The 22,195-nt window shown below is 40.4% G+C and overlaps 1 protein-coding gene across 2 annotated transcripts; it reads left to right on the top strand.

The window, feature by feature from the left end:
• Positions 1-8: 8 nt before the first annotated feature.
• Positions 9-8,231, top strand: bub3 (BUB3 mitotic checkpoint protein). Of its 2 annotated transcripts, XM_034309056.2 has the most exons (8): positions 9-160; positions 1,535-1,729; positions 1,844-1,913; positions 2,576-2,727; positions 2,825-2,983; positions 5,221-5,398; positions 5,489-5,705; positions 7,897-8,231. In XM_034309056.2, exons 2-8 carry the CDS (start codon positions 1,535-1,537, stop codon positions 7,904-7,906), a joined length of 981 nt encoding a protein of 326 aa, XP_034164947.1. In that variant the 5' UTR covers positions 9-160; the 3' UTR covers positions 7,907-8,231. The 2 variants fall into 2 exon arrangements, with proteins under 2 accessions (XP_034164947.1, XP_026771588.1); XM_026915787.3 differs by lacking the exon at positions 7,897-8,231 and having other exon boundaries at positions 5,489-5,709.
• Positions 8,232-22,195: the final 13,964 nt, after the last annotated feature.

Raw genomic sequence — 22,195 nt, forward strand, 5'->3', positions numbered from 1 at the left:
ATCAGGACGCGGTTTGGTTTTCGCCGCGTGAGACAGGGGCTTAACAGACACAGTAATACGGTTAGCGACGCGACTAGCCGCTGGAGCATTAGCTTAGCTTTACTGTTTTATTAATTCTTCACATTTTTAAATAGAAAATCTTTTATTAGGAAGTTCAACGGTGAGTAATGTATTACTGAAATGTGTGCTGAGACCGGAGTGGTGATTATTTATTTATTTTTTTTACAATTTTGTAGTTATGCTACCGGTTTGTTTTAGCTAGCGTGCTAATGCTAGCATAACCAGCTAGCAGTTACAAGCAGATGTTGACTAAAGCGTTGGATTAACCGCGATATATTTTTAAATATCTTTGTTATTTATCACAAAATTAGACAAAGAATAAATAACCACCAGCTGTATAGCCTGCTATCTACTACAGCTAGCTGGCTAAAGCTAATCCAGCTAACAGACAGCCATTTTAACTCGCCTTCCTGTATTCAGTGTATATATATTTAAATGTATACTACTTTTATTTTATAATTTTAAGTGTTTTTTACTCCATATTAATCCTGTGCACAATATATGTGCATGTGTAACTAATAATCAGGTAATTAAACCTGTTTTTTGCTCCTCTTTTGCATGAATCAAGCTTTAAAATATAATATTAGTTACAGATACAAACACAAATATATATTTAAAGGAGAGAAAGTTCTCTGTCTATCTATCTATCAGTTTATCTGTTAAATATAGTGATTATACACCGATGAAATGTTTTCTGCTTTTTATTTTGGTGTATGTTTTTCTTTAAAGTGGCCCTGCAATCAAAATCAGTGTTTATTATTTTATTTAATCATCATCGTATATCTAACGAAAGAGTTTGAGAGAAATCCTCCGATTAATATATTTGATGACTCATCCTGTACTCGTCTTGTGACCGTCCAATCAAATGCTCTCTAGAAGGTATATGTCCCGCCCTCGGGGGCGTGTCTTGCTCTACAGCAACAGCGCTAGTTTGTTTGCACGCTGTTCGCTTTTCCAGAAGGGGATAAATGTTTCATGCGTAAGAGGAATATCGCTATCGTGTTTATACACCGTCTCCGTCGTTTAGAGTCAGTAACGTCGTCGTAGCTACCACTCGGACGCGTCGGATCTCTCCCGGCGATGATCCTGCGGCTCGGACACGTTCGCCGTAACTCTGTAAAACGCACGGCATCTCGTCGTTACGAATATCGTCCTGGTTAAAGCGTGTAAACGAAGACGCCCGTTATAAAATGTTTAGATGTTTCGTAGCTCGGGTTTGTTTGGATTCCGAGACGAGGGGGTGTGGCTTGGCGTGTCTCGAACGCTATTGGCTGTTTTTGTAAATCAAACCCGATCACTCTGACTTCCTGTTTCAAAAGGTATCGCGTCAAAATACGGAATTGAATCGAACCTCTCGAGACGTTACGAAGAGGATTAAAAATGACTAACGCGATCGTACTGAGATTAACGTTTCCTCAGTACTCGTCGTGAGTTAGGGTTCGATGATGACGTTTCTTTCGTCCTGGTGTTCTAGATGACGGGTTCGAACGAGTTCAAGCTGAACCAGGGACCTGACGACAGCATCTCAGCCGTGAAGTTCAGCCCCAACACCTCTCAGTTCCTCTTGGTCTCCTCCTGGGACTCCACCGTCCGTCTCTACGATGTCGGTGGAAATTCGATGAGAATGAAGTACCAGCATCTGGCGCCGGTCCTCGACTGCGCTTTCTACGTAAGAATCCGGGTTTTCTCGGGTTTTTATGGGTGCAAAGAACACAAACAGAAAAGAAAAACCACACACACACACACACACACAGGATAAACTGACGTGTTTTTTTTGTTTCAGGATCCGACTCACGCGTGGAGCGGCGGCCTCGACAATCAGCTCAAGATGCACGACTTAAATACAGACCAAGGTACGTTATTATTTATTATTATTAATAATGTTAAAAACCGTCCATTTAAATGTAAACAAATATTAAAAGAGTAAAGAGTCGATCTGATACTTTGGGGTTTTTTGTAATAAATAAACGACCCAGGTTTAAATTGGCGGTGTTGCCTCTTTAACGCTCGAATCGCATAGAAACCAGAGATGTTTACAATTTCTGGACCGGTTGCCATGGCAATACGGGAGACACCCGAACGCTACGGAGAAAAACGTTTAGCCGAAGTGAACGCTTCTTTAATCAGACTTCTAATCAACGTTTTAAAAAGAGTTCCACACGCAGCACTGACATTATTTATTTAAACGTTAGTGTTGGGTCGTCGTCGTCATGGCAACTAAATGACTCCACCCCTAAACCCTAAAAACAGTTGGACGATTTTTGTGAAAATTTTTTTTTATATAAACATATACATGTATATATTTTTAGGTTTAAACGTATTAAAGTATTGTTTCTTCACGCCGATCGTTAGTGTTGCGTTGTTGCCATGACGACCCAAACCGTTTTCGCGGCTTAGGCTAACAGATCTAGCTAGCTAAGTGAAAGTATCGAGGTGTGTGTGAAAGCATGGTGTGTCGTACTGAAGTCACTCTGAACAGCGTATTGTGTGTTTGTTTTTTTTCCCCGCGCTATAGATACGATCGTCGGGACGCACGAAGCCCCTATACGGTGCGTGGAGTATTGCCCGGAGGTCAACGTCATGGTAACGGGCAGCTGGGACATGAGCGTGAGGCTGTGGGATCCACGGACGCCGTGCAACGCCGGGACTTTCACCCAGCCAGAGAAGGTCCCGAACGTTCTCAGATCTCAGATCAGCAGGTTCTGTCCTTCACTCTTCCACTCCTCCTTCACTTCACGCCCGCTCGCTGTGCCGTGTGTTTCAGGTTTACACGCTGTCCGTGGCCGGCGATCGTCTCATCGTGGGTACGGCGGGACGCAGGGTGCTGGTGTGGGACCTGAGGAACATGGGATACGTCCAGCAGAGACGAGAATCCAGCCTCAAGTATCAGACGCGCTGCATACGAGCCTTTCCCAACAAACAGGTCAGAGCCGAGAGCGTTAAACAGAACGGAAAGCAAGGTAGCGTAGATTATAAGCAGAGATCGCACGCCGCCGCTTTTATTTACCGACACCGAAACACCGAGTATCAGTCGATTAGGGCTGCAGCTATCGATTATTTTAGTATTCTACCGATTATTCAAGTAATCGGATAACAAGTAATTTGTTTTTATTAAAGAGCAATACTAAATATACAAGAGAAAATAAGATAGGTCTCTTAAAATAAACAACTGAGAGAAAGAGAATCGACGTGAATGGCGCTTAGTCATTCACAAAACATTGCTAACTTAGGGACATCATAAGTAGCCACTAAATTGATTTACAGTCTTAAATAGTCACAATCAACATACGTTTTTTACGGGCCTTCATTTCAACTAGCCGTCGTATCGATTCAGGGTAAATGTGAACGCCGATGTCGCCTGGTGTCGAGTCCGCTCCGTGGATTTCGGTGTTTTCGGACGAGATGTCGAAGCATCGAACTTGTACTGCTGTGTTACGCCAGTTCAGTCTTACAGTAAACACACTGTACGGAGTTTTCTTTCGGTTTTAGTTTGAAATGATCCCAAACTTTGGAAACTTTCTGCCATTTTCTTTGGCCTGAATCTTCTCCTCCGCGCCCCTCGCTGTTTTCTCGCCGTTCCTCCATTTTTCATTCCGCCGCGTCTTCTGTGTTTACATCACAAGTCCAGCGTTTATCAGGTTGTGCGTTGAGTAATAACGGTCCGAGCTGAGACGCACAGAGAGAGCGAGCGAGAGAGAGCGAGCGAGAGAGAGCGAGCGAGAGAGAAGTTGAATATCTACCTATCTATCTATCTATCTATCTATCTACACACACACAGTTCTGTGCAAAAGTCTTAGGCACATGTAATGAAATGCTGTAGAGTAAAGACGCCTTCAAAAATAATGAAATTAAATGTTTCTACATTTTAAAAAATCCTATAAAGAGCAGTAAACAGTAATAAATGAAACAAAGTCAGTATTTAATGTGACGATCCTTCACTTTAAAATAAAGCAGTATCTGAGGTGCAGTGTGTGCAGTTTTATAAGGAAATGAGCTGGAAGTGTTACTGAGCATCTTGCAGAAGCAGCCACAGTTCTTCTGGAGACTTTGACTGTCGACTCGCTTCTTATTTCTGCAGCGAAACCCAGCAGCCTTCATTATGTTTTTATCTGAAAAGTGTCTCTTATGGAATCTGCTGCTTTCTTTACTGACATACATACATACCGTCTCTAAACACAAGTACGTGTTTTCTTTTATATAAGCAATTCGTATTCGTCGAAACTGACGTATTGAACGAATCTGCACCTGATTTCATAAACATCAGAAATAATGCTGCAGCTGTGAGGAAACAAGCTCCGCCCACTAGTCACTTATTTGCATATTCTTATACATACAACACCCCAGTTTACCCTCCTATAGATCTAATTTTCTATCTAATCTATCTATTTTATATCTAATTTATGTAGTTTACGTACCGAATAAAAGCCACGCATTCAGCAGGATGTGGAAAAATACATTTCCGTGAAGTTAGTGCTGCGTTTATTACTGCTGTTTGTGGCCACAAAGAGGAAGAAACCTCACCTGCAGATAGTTAGATGTTTCTGTGAACTGTATTTATCGCTCGATTTATTTCATTTAGGTCAGTTTTACTCGTACAGCTGGAGCGAACACGTAAACAAATCCATATTTCATACGAACCAAACGCTGAAACAAAGAAAGAAAGACGGAAATTAAAAACACATTAACGTGATCCGTGGCACAGACATGAGTTTCCGCTGCACGTAATCGCATCAATACAAACGTGATCATTTATTAAGCGTAATACAGAAGTACGGACTGTAACACTGCAGCGTAGGACACGAAGTTTGGACAGAATTATTAGCTTTTAATTTATTGAAGAGCATGAAATTTTATTATTTTTTTTTTCTCTCTTGCATTATACACATAAGCCAGGACACAGAGAAGTTCAGATCAGACTGCTGTTTAGTCACATTGAGATCATTTTATATAAACAAACAGATAAATAAATAGATAAATAAATAAACTATCAGAGTGTGCAACCAAAGAGGCAGTTTAAATATATGAATAAGAAATCTTTTAGAAATCGCTAAGTCGCTAGATTAAGTATCTCCATCGTTACTACTGTACTGTAGTCTGAGGAGTAAGTGTGGGTGTGTGTGTGTGTGTGTGTGTGTGTGTGTGTGTGTGTGTGTGTTGCAGGGCTACGTGCTGAGCTCGATCGAGGGCCGAGTAGCCGTGGAGTACCTGGACCCAAGTTTGGAGGTGCAGAAGAAGAAGTACGCCTTTAAATGCCACCGTCTGAAGGAGAACGGCATCGAGCAGGTGTATCCCGTCAACGCCATCTCCTTCCACAGCATCCACAACACCTTCGCCACAGGTCACACCTCTTAAACATACCTCTGTGTGTGTGTGAGTGAGTGTTTGAGTGTGTAAATGACCTTGACATGACCTTGACTTGTCCCCGCAGGTGGCTCCGACGGCTTCGTGAACATCTGGGACCCGTTCAATAAGAAGCGTCTGTGTCAGTTCCATCGTTACCCGACCAGCATCGCTTCCCTGGCCTTCAGCAGCGACGGCTCTCTGCTGGCCATCGCCTCCTCGTACATGCAGGAGCAGGGCGACATCTCGCACCCGCCCGACGCCATCTACATCCGCCAGGTCACCGACGCCGAGACCAAGCCCAAGTAAGCGCTCACACACACGCGCACACACACACACTCGCTCACACACACATGCTCTGACATTAAACCAATAACTAAACTATAATGTAATACATAAAGGTCCAGGAGAGCAAATGAAACTTAAGAGAGCCCAAATCTGGGACTAGAACTCTTACACAGGGACGGGAAAAATATTTTTGGTACTTTGGGAACTCTTCTTTATGTATATATGTATATCCCTTAAAAATAATTTTAGGACTAGAAGAGTTCCTGATATAGACTAGATAAAATGGGTGCTAAAAAGAAATCCTGCGTACAGACTAGGAAAAAAAAAAAAGTACTTTTGGAATCCTTTGGGATATAGACCAGGAAAAAATCTTTGGTACTTTCTGAGTACTCTTGCATGGGAACTAGATCAATGTTGGTACTTTGAGAGCTCTGAAATGTGGACAAGAAGGAAGTGGGTACTACAAGAATTCTTGAATAAGAACTAAAAATTTGTAATTTGAGAACTTTCCTAGTAAGGAATAGGAAGGAAACTGGTACTAGAGGAATTATTGATATAGAGGGACTAGATTATCTTTTGGCACTTTGAGAACTTGCTTGGGAAATAGGGGAAAATGGTACTAGAAGAGTTCTTAAATAATGACAAGAAAAAAATTTGGTCCTGTGAGAACTCTTGTATAAGGACTAGAAACAAAATCTGGTACTTTGAGAACTCGTGTAGAGGTTAGAAAATATTTGGTTCTTCGGGAACCCTTGTTTCTCTTTGTAACTCTTGGATATGGACTAGACAAAAATGGTACTAGAAGAACTTTTGAATAAGTAAAATAGGGGGAAAAAAGTATTTCAGGACTGCTGTTTCCCTTGTACAGGGACTAGAAGAAAAAACTGGTACTTTTTAGAACTTGTGTGTAGAGAGTGGAACATATTTGGTACTTTGGGAACCCTTACTTGCGTTTGTAACCCTTGAAAAAGTTGGCACTAGTGGAACTAATGAATAGAGACTGGAGAAAATGGGTACTTAAAGACATTTTGCATAGAGACTAGAAAAAAAAATGGGTACTTTGAGAACTCTTGGATATGGACTAGAAGAAAATGGTACTTGAGGACCTCTTGTATAGGGACTAGGAAAAATGGTACCAGAAGAACTCTTGAGTAAGGGCTAGAAAACAGTGTGATATTGTGGGAATTCTTGGAAAAAGACTATAGGTTAGGGAAAAAATAAAGTGGAACTTTGAGAACTCTTGGATATGGACTAACATTAGGGCCTTTCGCACCGCTTTAGTTCCAGAGCTAAATTTACGGTACTAAAGTACAGGGTGATTTTGCGCGAACTATTTCCCAGTACCGTTTAAAGGGCTGCATTCGCACCGACAGCGGGCACTAGGAAGTGACGTAAGCCGGTCGACAGCGACGTCGTTTCTGCGCGGCGTTCAACAACGGAAACAAAGAACAACAACGTAAACAACTGGAGGATGGAGGACGCTGTGATCGGAGCTGTGTGTTTGTCGTGTCTCGCGTCCATCTATCGCTGTTCTCCATACTTGCGGAATAAGTCGACACTACAGTATGTTTACGTGGCGTTTTAAATCATAGCGGGTGAGGGCGTTTTCGTACGCGTTTGGCCAATCAGCGTCTACTTACGTCACGGATAGTACCAGTTGTGCTGGTTAGACCCTGCTCCGGAGTAGGAGCTAATGTGGTTCTCGAAAAAGGCAGTCGGTACTAAAATCACACCCAGTTCCGGAGGTGCGAAAACGCCAAAAAGTGGGTAGTTCCACAATTAGTTCAGGTACTATGAAAAGGTTCCCGCAGTGCGAAAGGCCCTAATAGGTACTAGTACTCTTAAATAAGAACTAAAATCTTTGGTACTCCTGTATAAGAATAAGATAATAGTTTATTCGTCCCAGCAAAGGATAGAGACATAATACTTATAATAGTAATTATATACAATCTGATTATAAAAGATAAAGACGCTGTCAAGATATAAAGATATAAAAAATATACATATATATTTAAAAAAAAAGAATAGAGTATTTATCTGGCTGAAGGTGAAGATGATCAGGACGGTGGTGGAGTTTGCTGTTTGGATCTGGGAGATGATGTGAACAGTGTCGCGCCAGTCGCTGCTTTCAGACCGCGTTTAAAGGATTTCATACAGATTTCACCGTGAAAGTGCGTTTATTAATAACGCTGTTTGTTTTGTTGGCAGGTCGACCTGAGGCCGTGTTCAGGATCGAACGCTCCCGAAGTGTTACCCTGATAAAGTTCTGCTGGTATCCAGTTGTTCGTGTGTGTGTGTGTGTGTGTGTGTGTGTGTGTGTGTGTGTGTCCACTTTTCTTCCCCTTTTCTACACCTTCTCCTTTTCTCATCTTTGTTAGTAACAAGTATCCATTTTTATGTGTTTCTTTTCTCCACACTGTGTAATATTTCTTTCCTTACCGTTTAGTTTATTCCTGGATTTTTTTTGCATCACCAGATAAATCCAGCTGAGTAAATATTCCTGTTTAAAAATAAAATAAAATAAAATTTGCTTTGATAAAAGATTTTATGAGCGTCGTCTTCTAGTGAAACGATAAACACACAAAGCTTAACTGTGTTTTTTCCTGATGTCTGAATTGTAGTGTTGCTTACGTTGTCAATCACAGCAGGATAACGGCAAATAACATGAAACTGAAAAAATCACGATTGATGCCTACTGATTTATTTCAAACGCTATTCCATACACTGCAGTATTCCATATAATTTGGTATTCCATACACTATGCAATTCAATACACTTTGGTATTCCATATACTGCTGTATTCCATACAGTACGCTATGGTATTCCCTACACTACACTATTCCCTACGCTATGGTAGTCCCTACACTACACTATTCCGTACGCTATGGTAGTCCCTACACTACACTATTCCGTACGCTATGGTATTCCCTACACTACACTATTCCCTACGCTATGGTAGTCCCTACACTACACTATTCCGTACGCTATGGTAGTCCCTACACTACACTATTCCGTACGCTATGGTAGTCCCTACACTACACTATTCCGTACGCTATGGTAGTCCCTACACTACACTATTCCGTACGCTATGGTAGTCCCTACACTACACTATTCCGTACGCTATGGTATTCCCTACACTACACTATTCCGTACGCTATGGTAGTCCCTACACTACACTATTCCGTACGCTATGGTAGTCCCTACGCTACACTATTCCGTACGCTATGGTAGTCCCTACACTACACTATTCCGTACGCTATGGTAGTCCCTACACTGCACTATTCCGTATGCTATGGTAGTCCCTACACTACACTATTCCGTACGGTATGGAACTATGGACACTACACTATTCCGTACACTGCGGTATTATGTACACTATGCTATTACGTCCACTTTGGTATTCCATACACTATGGTATGAAGTACACTACGGTATTCCGTACATTACTATATTCAGTATACTTTCTTATTCCATACACTACTGTATTCAATACACTATGGTATTCCTTACACTTTGGTATTCCATACTGAATGGTATTCCACACACTACAGTATTATGTACACTATACTATTATGTACATTTCGGTATTCCATACAGTACTGTATTCCTTACACTATGGTATTCCTTACACTACGGTATTCCGTACACTACATACATTACGGTATTATGCACACTTTCCCTAGAAAACATATCAACTCACGTACTGGGATTCGGAACCGGTGTATGATTCAGTATCCGTGCACAGTAATAAATCCGGGACTAGAAGAATATGAATAGTGGCATTGACAGTAGACACATGCAGCTGTGTTCAGATTTTTATCTCCACATCGCTGATGATGGACAGACGCTCACAGAAGGAAATCTGTCGTTCTTCTGTACTCGTTTATTGCAGCAGTTCATCATCATCTTCTCCTTTAAAAAAATAATCTCTTACCTTCAAGGTTAAAGTTTAACTGTATGAAGGAATTATTCTCTGGACTTGTTCAGCACTCCAGCAGGTGAAACAGGTTTCGCATTGGGCTTATTTTAGTCTTTAAGCTCATATTTAAATAGAAAATAAAATACAAAAAAACTAAATAATATCAAAGTTTAGGAAATGGGACATTAAGAAAAGTTAGAATTTATTGTCCAGAGATTTTGTTCACTATTACAGCTGAACAGTTTAATCATATTTTAATCATGATCATGATGTAATTTGAATTTAATTAAACAAACACATCTGTAAAATTAGTGTTTATTGGCTTTGAATTTTTATTCGAATCAGTATTTCAGTCTTTTCACTTGTATTTGTTCATTTGTTCGACATTAGGAGCGGCACTGAGGCTGGATTAGATTGCTGACTATAACTTGAAGAGAATGCGTCACTTTGTTATGAATGTGATTTTTAAAAAATTCATACGTAAAGTTTGTTAATAATAATTTTACAGTGTGTGTTTGCTGTGAGCAGTGTGTGAGGAGTTAAACGTGGATCAGCGGAAGAGACTCAGACGCTTTCGTTCTGAAACAATCGACATTCATAAAGACAGGCAACTCCGCGGACCTGTTTCAGTCTTAAACCTGATTACCCAGAATTCCTAACTGAGTTTCCCTGCCTGTCTCGCCGATGCAGATTGGAGTTCATTTGGCACAGAAAGACCAGTTTAAGTCTCCTGCTTTATATCAGAGCAGGGCAGACGCATGGCCTGGAGCTCTAATGCTAACGATGTAGCGGCAGCATTTCATTAGCACGCTGAAGCGCCTGCAGGAAACGTTAGAGAAGCGACCGCTGCCTCTGCCGTCAGACCACGTCGAAAGGTTTTAATACAAATAAAATCACAACGAAGGCGTACGTTTATTACTAACGCTGTTTAACAGGTTTTGATTTGAAATGATTTTAGAAATGTCTTCTAATGAAACCATTAACATTCCACTGTAAGCAAAAAGCAAAACTGAATAAAAAAAATCCACTAAGAAGTTATTTTTAACCAGAAAAAAATGTGCACATGCAAAAAAAAAAAAAAAAGGGTTAAAACCAATATTCTAACTCTTCTTCTTCATTCTTGTGTTCCAGCATCAACGTAACACAGTGTGTGTTGTGCTGTTACAGTAAAATAATCAACAACGGGGTGGTGTGATGAACCCTGAGCACCCTGGAGTTGATTATTTTCCTATAACAGCACGTCCCTGAAGTGCTTTATTCCTCTTACACCACAGTGATTTGCCAGTAATTACAAGTTTATATTTATTAAAGAGCATGTCTGACTTTTTATCCGTTTGTAGTTGCATTGAATGTTATGGAACGTCTGCGAAACAAGTTAGTTCCTGTTCTCACTTACGTTATAGCAGCTGTAAACACTCGTTCCCTCACCAGCCTCTCTTTCACGCTCTCTCTTGAAGTTCATAAGACAAAAAAAAAAAACGCAGCTTGTCATGTTACAGAGAAGCCGCAATAAACTCCTCTGTCCTGAAGATGTCGGAAAACTTAGTCACAGCTTTACCGTGATGTTGATCCAAAAACATTTGCGAGTTTAGAGACAAGACGTAATAAGCGAGTGGGCTACATGCAATGGAAAAGGATGTTAATTACCCAGGAAGAGGGATTTCAAAATTCTGGTCAGGAAGAGTTAGGGACGATTATATTTTTGTTGTTAAAAATATTTTGTTGTTTACTCATTTTTTTGTTCCTTGAACCAGTTTGGAGTTTTGCTATGAATGAACGGCACTTTTCACTATACACTCTTAGAAAAAAAATCAAATCTAGAAACCTCAAAAGTTCTTCAGTCGTCCCTCTGGACAAGAATAAAACCCTACAACAGAGTGTTTCTCCATCACAACTGCTCCAAACTGGAGCCTGTTAGGAACCTACATAAGAACTATATAAAGACCTGTACCTATCTGGAACTATTGGGGGCGGAGCTTGCCGTATTAAACGTTGCTGATTGGTGAAACACAGTCTTCACAGAACCACCAACTTTATTATCTGCTATTTAAATAAACAGTATTAATCTGACAAGCAAATTACTGAAGAGAGTTTTATCTCATCACACACTTCTAGTGGCAAAACTGGGTGTTGATACACACACACACACACACACACCAGTATCATCATGTTGTGGTTCCAGGAATTTTACTGGATTTCTACAATAATTACTCACAACCAATAGACGTCTACTTTGAGAAAACGTCCATATTTTTGCCACATCACTGTAAGCTGCAGCTCCTGCTAGAACTCAAAAGCTTTTTAATAGTCAAAAATGATGATTTGACTTCATGTATCAGTTTTAGTTTTCTTTTTGAGTCTGTTTGAGTCACACTAACTAACTGCAAATCTGTTAAATTCCCACATTTCCATCCACCTGTTATATGCAAATTGATTTTTTTAAACTCTAGATCTTCTTTCTTACATCCTAATTTTTTAATTAAGAAATAGATTTTTCTATTTCTCTATTGATGCTTTTCTGCAGGTGATCGCCATCCAGTATCATTAAAAAAATATATTTTTTCTCTTACATGAGTTTATTTAGATAAAGAACCAACACCTCGTATATAACTAACGCTATTAAAAAAAAAAATAGGATGTAAGTCTGTCCAACAGCTTCTTTCTTTCTTTCTTTCTTTCTTTATGTCTGTCTGTCTTTCTTTCTCCTCCTAACGTCATCCTAAGTGTTTTTCCCGTATAACCCCCCTCCTTCTCACTACAACACACACACACATACACATCCATTTCTCAGTGTGCAGTGAGAGCAGATAAAGACTGTAATTATTAAATTAAAGAGCTGCGCTTCTATCTAATGGCTGCTGCTGAAGAGCAGGCCGCTTCTTCAATATCCTGGAAATTATTTGTGTGTTTGGTTAAATGATGTTACTAATTCCCCTGATTACTAGTAATGACTCTGTCTTTCTCGTTTTGTCGTGGCTTCAGCTTAATATGAAATGGCATTTATTTTAGGCGTAATTACCCTCCTAAGCCAGAGAAGGGAAGAGAATCGACTCGCTCCAGACGGCGGTAAATTGCCCTGTTTCCTCTAATCTTTGCCTTCGCCAAATTAGAAAATTGAGTTCCTCGGCCGGGTGCAACAATTGGTAGGTGTACATCACCGTCATTAGGCCTGCCGTGCTGCTGCGGGGAATAAAAAAAAGGTCATTTCGCAGACGGCCTGCTGCGCCAGATACATTATTCTACATTGTAAACCGCTCACATAAGAAATGGTTTTGCTCTCTGCGGGAGGCGGACGAATAGCAGAAGAGCCGAGAATCTCTGAATGGACAGAGCCGTCGATAAAACGTGGAGCTAAATTGAAAATCTAACGCATTAACTGTGTAACTGGAGAGAAAGAAACTGTTTTGTGTGTGTGTGTGTGTGTGTGTGTGTGTGTGTGTGTGTGGGAGGGTGGCTGAAAGACAGCGAACCCTGTGCACATGGTCATCAGTGAATCTGCAAAAGGAACAATAGAAAAAACACAGGTTTATATATTTATATTGCTCTGTTCGTATGACATCATCAGTGGACTTGGGAAGGATGTGTGCAGTAATAACCTGTAATACAGCAGTGCAGAGAAACATCCTATTACATGACCATTACTGATGGAATAATTCGTTTTTTGGAATTATCTTTCCACTATTATGTTTCAGCTGCAGTTTAATAAATGAAACACACAATGTATAAATAATAGTTATTATTTAAAGCCCTAGCTTCTGAGACAGAAGCAAGCTGAATGGCAAACTCTGAGGATCAGCAACAAGTTTTTATAAATAGCGAATATAAAAGAGACATTTCAAAATTCACAGCTCATTATTATAAAGACTGAAACAAAAGAAGCGTTCAGAGTATCAGAGACTGAGACGAACCAGGAACAAGATCACTAAGACTGGGATTAATGAAGAGTCACAGCCTTAAAGACTCAGACTAGTGAAGTGTTACAACCCTAAAGATTGAGACAACCTTATGAAAAGCCAAAGTCCTAAAGACTGAGACTAATGAAGAGTCACAACCCTAAAGACTGAGACTAGTGAAGAGTCACAACCCTAAACACTGAGATTAATGAAGAGTCACAACCCTAAAGACTGAGACTATTGAAGAGTCACAACCCTAAAGACTGGGACTAGTGAAGAGTCACAACCCTAAACACTGAGATTAATGAAGAGTCACAACACTAAAGACTGAGACTATTGAAGAGTCACAACCCTAAAGACTGAGACTAGTGAAGAGTCACAACCCTAAACACTGAGACTAATGAAGAGTCACAACCCTAAAGACTGAGATTAATGAAGAGTCACAACACTAAAGACTGAGACTAATGAAGAGTCACAACCCTAAAAACTGAGATTAATGAAGAGTCACAACACTAAAGACTGAGACTATTGAAGAGTCACAACCCTAAAGACTGAGACTATTGAAGAGTCACAACCCTAAAGACTGAGACTATTGAAGTCACAACCCTAAAGACTGAGACTAGTGAAGAGTCACAACACTAAAGACTGAGACTAGTGAAGAGTCACAACCCTAAAGACTGAGACTAGTGAAGAGTCAAAACCCTAAAGACTGAGACTCGTGAAGAGTCAAAACCCTAAAGACTGAGATTAATGAAGAGTCACAACACTAAAGACTGAGACTAGTGAAGAGTCAAAACCCTAAAGACTGAGATTAATGAAGTCACAACCCTAAAGACTGAGACTAATGAAGAGTCACAACCCTAAAGACTGGGACTAGTGAAGAGTCAAAACCCTAAAGACTGAGATTAATGAAGTCACAACCCTAAAGACTGAGACTAATGAAGAGTCACAACCCTAAAGACTGGGACTAGTGAAGAGTCACAACCCTAAAGACTGAGACTAGTGAAGAGTCAAAACCCTAAAAACTGAGACTCGTGAAGTGTCAAAACCCTAAAGACTGAGATTAATGAAGAGTCACAACACTAAAGACTGAGACTAGTGAAGAGTCAAAACCCTAAAGACTGAGATTAATGAAGAGTCACAACACTAAAGACTGAGACTAGTGAAGAGTCACAACCCTAAAGACTGGGACTAGTGAAGAGTCACAACCCTAAAGACTGAGACTAGTGAAGAGTCAAAACCCTAAAGACTGAGATTAATGAAGTCACAACCCTAAAGACTGAGACTAGTGAAGAGTCACAACCCTAAAGACTGAGACTAGTGAAGAGTCACAACCCTAAAGACTGGGACTAGTGAAGAGTCACAACCCTAAAGACTGAGACTAGTGAAGAGTCACAACCCTAAAGACTGGGACTAGTGAAGAGTCACAACCCTAAAGACAGACTAGTGAAGAGTCACAACCCTAAAGACTGAGACTATTGAAGAGTCACAACCCTAAAGACTGAGACTATTGAAGAGTCACAACCCTAAAGACTGAGACTAGTGAAGAGTCACAACCCTAAAGACTGGGACTAGTGAAGAGTCACAACCCTAAAGACTGAGACTAGTGAAGAGTCAAAACCCTAAAGACTGAGACTAGTGAAGTCACAACCCTAAAGACTGAGACTAGTGAAGAGTCACAACCCTAAAAACTGAGACTAGTGAAGAGTCAAAACCCTAAAGACTGAGATTAATGAAGAGTCACAACCCTAAAGACTGAGACTAGTGAAGAGTCACAACCCTAAAAACTGAGACTAGTGAAGAGTCAAAACCCTAAAGACTGAGATTAATGAAGAGTCACAATCCTAAAGACTGGGACTAGTGAAGAGTCACAACCCTAAAGACTGGGACTAATGAAGAGTCACAACACTAAAGACTGGGACTAGTGAAGAGTCACAACCCTAAAGACTGAGACTAATGAAGAGTCACAACCCTAAAGACTGAGACTAATGAAGAGTCACAGCCCTAAAGACTGGGACTAGTGAAGAGTCACAACTCTAAAGACTGAGATTAATGAAGAGTCACAACCCTAAAGACTGAGACTAATGAAGAGTCACAGCCCTAAAGACTGGGACTAGTGAAGAGTCACAACTCTAAAGACTGAGATTAATGAAGAGTCACAACCCTAAAGACTGAGACTAATGAAGAGTCACAACCCTAAAGACTGGGACTAATGAAGAGTCACAACCCTAAAGACTGAGACTAATGAAGAGTCACAACCCTAAAGACTGAGACTAATGAAGAGTCACAACCCTAAAGACTGAGACTAATGAAGAGTCACAACCCTAAAGACTGAGACTAATGAAGTGTCAAAACCCTAAAGACTGAGACTAATGAAGAGTCACAACCCTAAAGACTGAGACTAGTGAAGAGTCACAACCCTAAAGACTGAGACTAGTGAAGAGTCACAACCCTAAAGACTGAGATTAATGAAGAGTCACAACCCTAAAGACTGGGACTAGTGAAGAGTCACAACCCTAAAGACTGAGACTAATGAAGAGTCACAACCCTAAAGACTGAGACTAATGAAGAGTCACAACCCTAAAGACTGAGACTAATGAAGAGTCACAACCCTAAAGACTGAGACTAATGAAGAGTCACAACACTAAAGACTGAGACTAATGAAGAGTCACAACACTAAAGTCTGAGATTAATGAAGAGTCACAACCCTAAAGACTGAGACTAGTGAAGAGTCACAACCCTAAAGACTGGGACTAATGAAGAGTCACAACCCTAAAGACTGAGACTAATGAAGAGTCACAACACTAAAGACTGAGACTAATGAAGAGTCACAACACTAAAGACTGGGACTAGTGAAGAGTCACAACTCTAAAGACTGAGATTAATGAAGAGTCACAACCCTAAAGACTGAGACTAATGAAGAGTCACAACCCTAAAGACTGAGACTAGTGAAGAATTAGCACAAAAGGTTGAAATTTATTTTATAAGGTAATGTATTATATTTCTTATACTAGTATATATGTATATATTATTTTTTATATATTTTTAACTGTTTCTCTTCCCCCCATAGCAATCCGTTGCTCTGAGTAGACACACACACACACACACACACTATCACCTGACAGGTAATTACAGGCTCAGGTAGTAACTCCATTTTAGAGTAATAGATCACTGTGGAGGGAAGGAAGCACCTGGAGGCCGACCTGCGGGTCAAACTCCATAAACACTTCAAAACCCCCTTAGTGAAGTGCACACTTTCTGTTTTACACTTTTCCTAAACAATTCTAAAGTGAAATGTTTATTAAGAACCAGGATTTCCACACAGAATTTCACTCGTTAAATTCTGGATTGTGATTGGTCAGAAGGTGTTGATTAATTTTCTATAACAGCAGCTCTGACAGGATTATATTAATGCGCTCGTTCTGATACGCTATCGTTTCTATAGTAACAGCTCATTCACAGGGACGTGTACAGCGGACGCTCCACATAAACGGATTAAAAATCTGTGTTAATCTGTGAGGAGATGTTTATTATGTAACATTAATGGAAGGAGTCTCCAGTGTCAGCGCTTTTTGTACCAGTCAGAGGTAAAGCTGTAACTTTATGTTTTCCGACATCTTCAGGACAGACGAGTTTACGCTTTGTGCTTTCTCGGTAACGTGACATGTTGGTGAGAGAACGACTGTTTATAGCTGCTATAATGTAAGTGAGAACAGGAACTAACTTGTTTCACAACATTAAATGTAACATTAAATGGATAAAAAGTATGATGTGTCATTCTTTAATAACCCCAAAAAAAATGAACTGTTGGCAAATTGCTGTGGTATAAAATGTATAAACTACTTTGGGGATGTGTTGGTATTGGCAAATAAATTGGCTAGTATTGGGGTGGTAAAAGTAATTGTGACACACACACACACGCACACACACACACGCACGCACACACACACTCGTCAGGTCCATGAAGCCCCTCAGGCAGGTTTTTAAGAGATTTAGGGAGCGACACAACACCTCTTCAAAAGAGCAGTGCTAACATTAGAGAGTCATTAGGTGCTGCCTCGAGGCTCGGGGTCTAAACACACTCACACACACTCACACACACTCACACACACTCACACACACTCACATTGCCCACCTGAGACCAGAGACACACACCTTTCACACCTGCAGTGAATACATCAGACACCTCACACCGACATACAGGACGATCCAGCCACGCCCAGTCACCTGATCCACTCACTACTCACATCAACTTATTTATTTATTTATTTATTTATTAATTTCACTTATCCAATAAAAGCACTCTGAGCACGTTTCAGACGCATTCCTCATCAGCTGCAGCTCTATTAGGTGTTTCACTAAATTATTAAAGAACTGCTGCCATGGCAACAAATAACAGTGATGTCATTACGATCCCACTTTCACTGTTAAAGCACACACTTTGTGCAGCACATTTCCCTCCCTGATGCGCTTTCACACTGAGAAATCGGTTTTGATTTGACAAACGAACAAACAAATAAATAAGTAAATAAATAAATGAATAAATTAAAAAATTCAAGGCAAAAAGAAAAAATTAACAACGCTGAAAATAAAAATAAAAAGAAAACCAGTAAAGAAAGACCAGAATGGACGAAAGAGAAACATTTCTACATTTAAAAACAAAATTAGGACAAAATGTAGGGAGAAAAAACAAGTAGTAAGTAAATAAATAATATTTAGGGAAGCAAATAGGATGAGATCAAGTATCTAATATATAGAAAGAAAGAAAAAATAAATAAAGAAAGAAGGAAAGTGTAGAAGTTAGTAAAGACATCTCTCGCTCCTGCTCTGTGATCTCAGCTCAGATGTCTCGGGGTGTAAAAGTCTCTAATCTATCACACACTCCGTTTCCTCACAGGTGAGAAAGTGCAAAGTGATGCTCAGGTGTGTGTGTGTGTGTGTGTGATCGCCCGGAGAGACAGATACACATGTTAATCTCACCCTGACCTCACACACACACACACACACACACACACACACACACTCTCCCACTGACCAATTGCCCAATTAGAAAAGCAACACTATCAAATTCAGAGCCAAAGGGGCAGAAGGCGTGGATCAAACACGCACGGCATTATGGGAAGGCAACAGGACCACTCAGTGATGGTATCTGTGAAACACGAGCGACGTGATTGGCTGGTTTGCGGGAAGCCCGGTGGTGTCAGCGCTCAAGGGGAAGACAGAAATTAAGAAAGACGACATGATGAGCAAATTCTCGCGACATGGTATTCATTGAGGTCAAAGGTCAGGAGAGATCAGGTGATGACGGGTCAGTGACCTGAGGGAAAACGCCACGGCTCAGTGACCTTGGGAGGCTCAGTGACTCTGGTTCACATGCGTCTTTAACAAATGTCCAATTAGGTCAAGAGGAGACGCTTCTTCTGCGGGACGGGATTTACTGTAGACACAGAGAAAGTGAAAAAACTACTAATACTACAAATAATAATAATAATAATAATAATGATAATAATAAAAGAAGTATAAAATGTTCACTCTGTTAGCTACATATGTTAAACTCTTTTCCTTAATACATTATATTATTTCTCTTTTATTATGGCATTACTAGGTATTTATACAAAATATTTTTCAAATACTGCATTAAAGGAAATAATTAAGTAAAGGAAAAAAAAATAGAGACAGAAAATTTAAAAATATAAAAGTAAGAAAAAAAGAAAAAAGCAAAGTTGTAAAAAAGAAATAAACAAAAGGGGAAAGACAAAGGAAAGGAAGAGAATAAAAAAGAAAAAACTTGAAATAAACAGGACAGGATGAACAAGAGAAAAAAACTGAAAGAATGAAAAGGAAATAAGAATAAAAATAAAATAAATAAATTAAAAAAACAAATCTGGATTAATAAATAGAAAAAAGAAGAAAGAAAAAAGTGAATGGAAGGGAGAAAAAATGAAATCATATAAAATATAAAACATAAAATATGATATATACACAAAAAATATGGCAAAAAACTGTAAATAGTTGAATTCACATATTTACAAATTTTTTTCCACATATTTAATAAATTCACATATTTACAATATATTTTTTAATCCATTTATTTCTGTAAAGCTGCTTTGTGACAATGTCCATTGTTAAAAGTGCTATGCAAATAAAATTGAATTGAATTGAATAACAAATTAAAAAAAAAATCATGAGGAAGAAAGCAAGAAAGAAACGAAAGTAGGAGATGAAGAAATATCTAAGAGAACAAAGAAGAAAAGAACAGGCGTAGACTGGATGGTCTGGAGCTCTGCAAGGAGACCAGCTTCTGGTTAATTCTGTGATGCTAAACACACAGAGAAAGTTCAGGAAACTCTTCAGGGAAGAAAATATCGTGTGACTCCTAAACTGATCTGTTAATCGCCTGTACATGCGAGAAGTGCAGTACAGTAACCGCTGACATTCATCTTCGATTCATGTGAGAAAACGTTTAACATCTCAAATTGTCCATGATTGCTTTTAAAGAGGCCAAAAAACCCAGAGGACTGCGTTTGTGTCGTGCGGAGTTCACCTGATGCTCCGGTTCCTCTGGGAAACACTTGTGAGGAACACCTGAGAAGCACCAGCGGCCATTTCTGCACCGCTTGAGATGGCTAATTCAGATTGAAAACTCTATAACCGCGCATTGTTTGGACGATTCAGGCCGAGTTCGTGAATGGCAGCTGGTTTCTATGTGCTGTCATCCGATGTCACGGCACATACAGAGGGGTGGGCGGGGTGACCGCTGGGGGGCGGGGATGAGGGGGGTTTAGTAAAACATTCGTTTGTTAGCCTCCTTTAAACTGTACTCAGATTGCAACCCTTTTTAGGACAAGCCGCTTTTTGTGCCCCAGTCCACGGCTGCAAAACTGCCCCGGTGTTAATTCAATGGGTTCATGACCACAGGGCAAGGGTTGTCGCTTGTTCCTTCCTGCAATTAGCTGTCATGGTTAGCTTAGCAGAACTAATGCTACTCGTCTCTGAGGCTCAGGTTGCGCAGTTTGGTGACTGCGGGCTAGAAAGAACTCAGGCTTCGTATCAATTACGCACCGCATTATGAGCCTGTTATTGGTAAATCCCCTCCAAGCAGTGTTCATAAGCATTACTACCTACAGCGCTACTACATCACGCACAAGTGTTACTACAGCACTACTACATCTCACACAAGTGTTACTACAGCGCTACTACATCTCACACAACTGTTACTACAGCACTACTACATCTCACACAAGTGTTACTACAGCGCTACTACATCACGCACAAGTGTTACTACAGCGCTACTACATCACGCACAAGTGTTACTACAGCGCTACTACATCTCACACAAGTGTTACTACAGCGCTACTACATCTCACACAAGTGTTACTACAGCGCTACTACATCTCACACAACTGTTACTACAGCGCTACTACATCACGCACAAGTGTTACTACAGCGCTACTACATCACGCACAAGTGTTACTACAGCACTACTACATCTCACACAAGTGTTACTACAGCGCTACTACATCACGCACAAGTGTTACTACAGCGCTACTACATCACGCACAAGTGTTACTACAGCGCTACTACATCACGCACAAGTGTTACTACAGCGCTACTACATCTCACACAACTGTTACTACAGCACTACTACATCTCACACAAGTGTTACTACAGCGCTACTACATCTCACACAACTGTTACTACAGCACTACTACATCTCACACAACTGTTACTACAGCACTACTACATCTCACACAAGTGTTACTACAGCGCTACTACATCACGCACAAGTGTTACTACAGCGCTACTACATCATGCACAAGTGTTACTACAGCACTACTACATCTCACACAAGTGTTACTACAGCGCTACTACATCTCACACAACTGTTACTACAGCACTACTACATCTCACACAAGTGTTACTACAGCGCTACTACATCTCACACAACTGTTACTACAGCACTACTACATCTCACACAAGTGTTACTACAGCGCTACTACATCTCACACAAGTGTTACTACAGCGCTACTACATCTCACACAAGTGTTACTACAGCACTACTACATCACGCACAAGTGTTACTACAGCGCTACTACATCTCACACAAGTGTTACTACAGCGCTACTACATCTCACACAACTGTTACTACAGCACTACTACATCACGCACAAGTGTTACTACAGCGCTACTACATCACGCACAAGTGTTACTACAGCGCTACTACATCTCACACAAGTGTTACTACAGCGCTACTACATCTCACACAAGTGTTACTACAGCGCTACTACATCACGCACAAGTGTTACTACAGCGCTACTACATCACGCACAAGTGTTACTACAGCGCTACTACATCACGCACAAGTGTTACTACAGCGCTACTACATCACGCACAAGTGTTACTACAGCGCTACTACATCACGCACAAGTGTTACTACAGCGCTACTACATCACGCACAAGTGTTACTACAGCGCTACTACATCACGCACAAGTGTTACTACAGCACTACTACATCACACACAAGTGTTACTACAGCGCTACTACATCATGCACAAGTGTTACTACAGCGCTACTACATCATGCACAAGTGTTACTACAGCGCTACTACATCACGCACAAGTGTTACTACAGCGCTACTACATCACGCACAAGTGTTACTACAGCACTACTACATCACACACAAGTGTTACTACAG

Source organism: Pangasianodon hypophthalmus, chromosome 12 (assembly GCF_027358585.1).
Source record: "Pangasianodon hypophthalmus isolate fPanHyp1 chromosome 12, fPanHyp1.pri, whole genome shotgun sequence".
NCBI classification, from domain to species: Eukaryota; Metazoa; Chordata; class Actinopteri; order Siluriformes; family Pangasiidae; genus Pangasianodon; species Pangasianodon hypophthalmus.

Bases quoted from the DNA above. Each gene is read 5' to 3' on its own strand.
- bub3 (XM_034309056.2), top strand. From the start codon at position 1,535: ATGACGGGTTCGAACGAGTTCAAGCTGAACCAGGGACCTGACGACAGC. The intron at 1,730-1,843 runs GTAAGAATCCGG...TTTTTGTTTCAG, and splicing joins TCCTCGACTGCGCTTTCTAC to GATCCGACTCACGCGTGGAG. The intron at 1,914-2,575 runs GTACGTTATTAT...CCCGCGCTATAG, and splicing joins CGACTTAAATACAGACCAAG to ATACGATCGTCGGGACGCAC.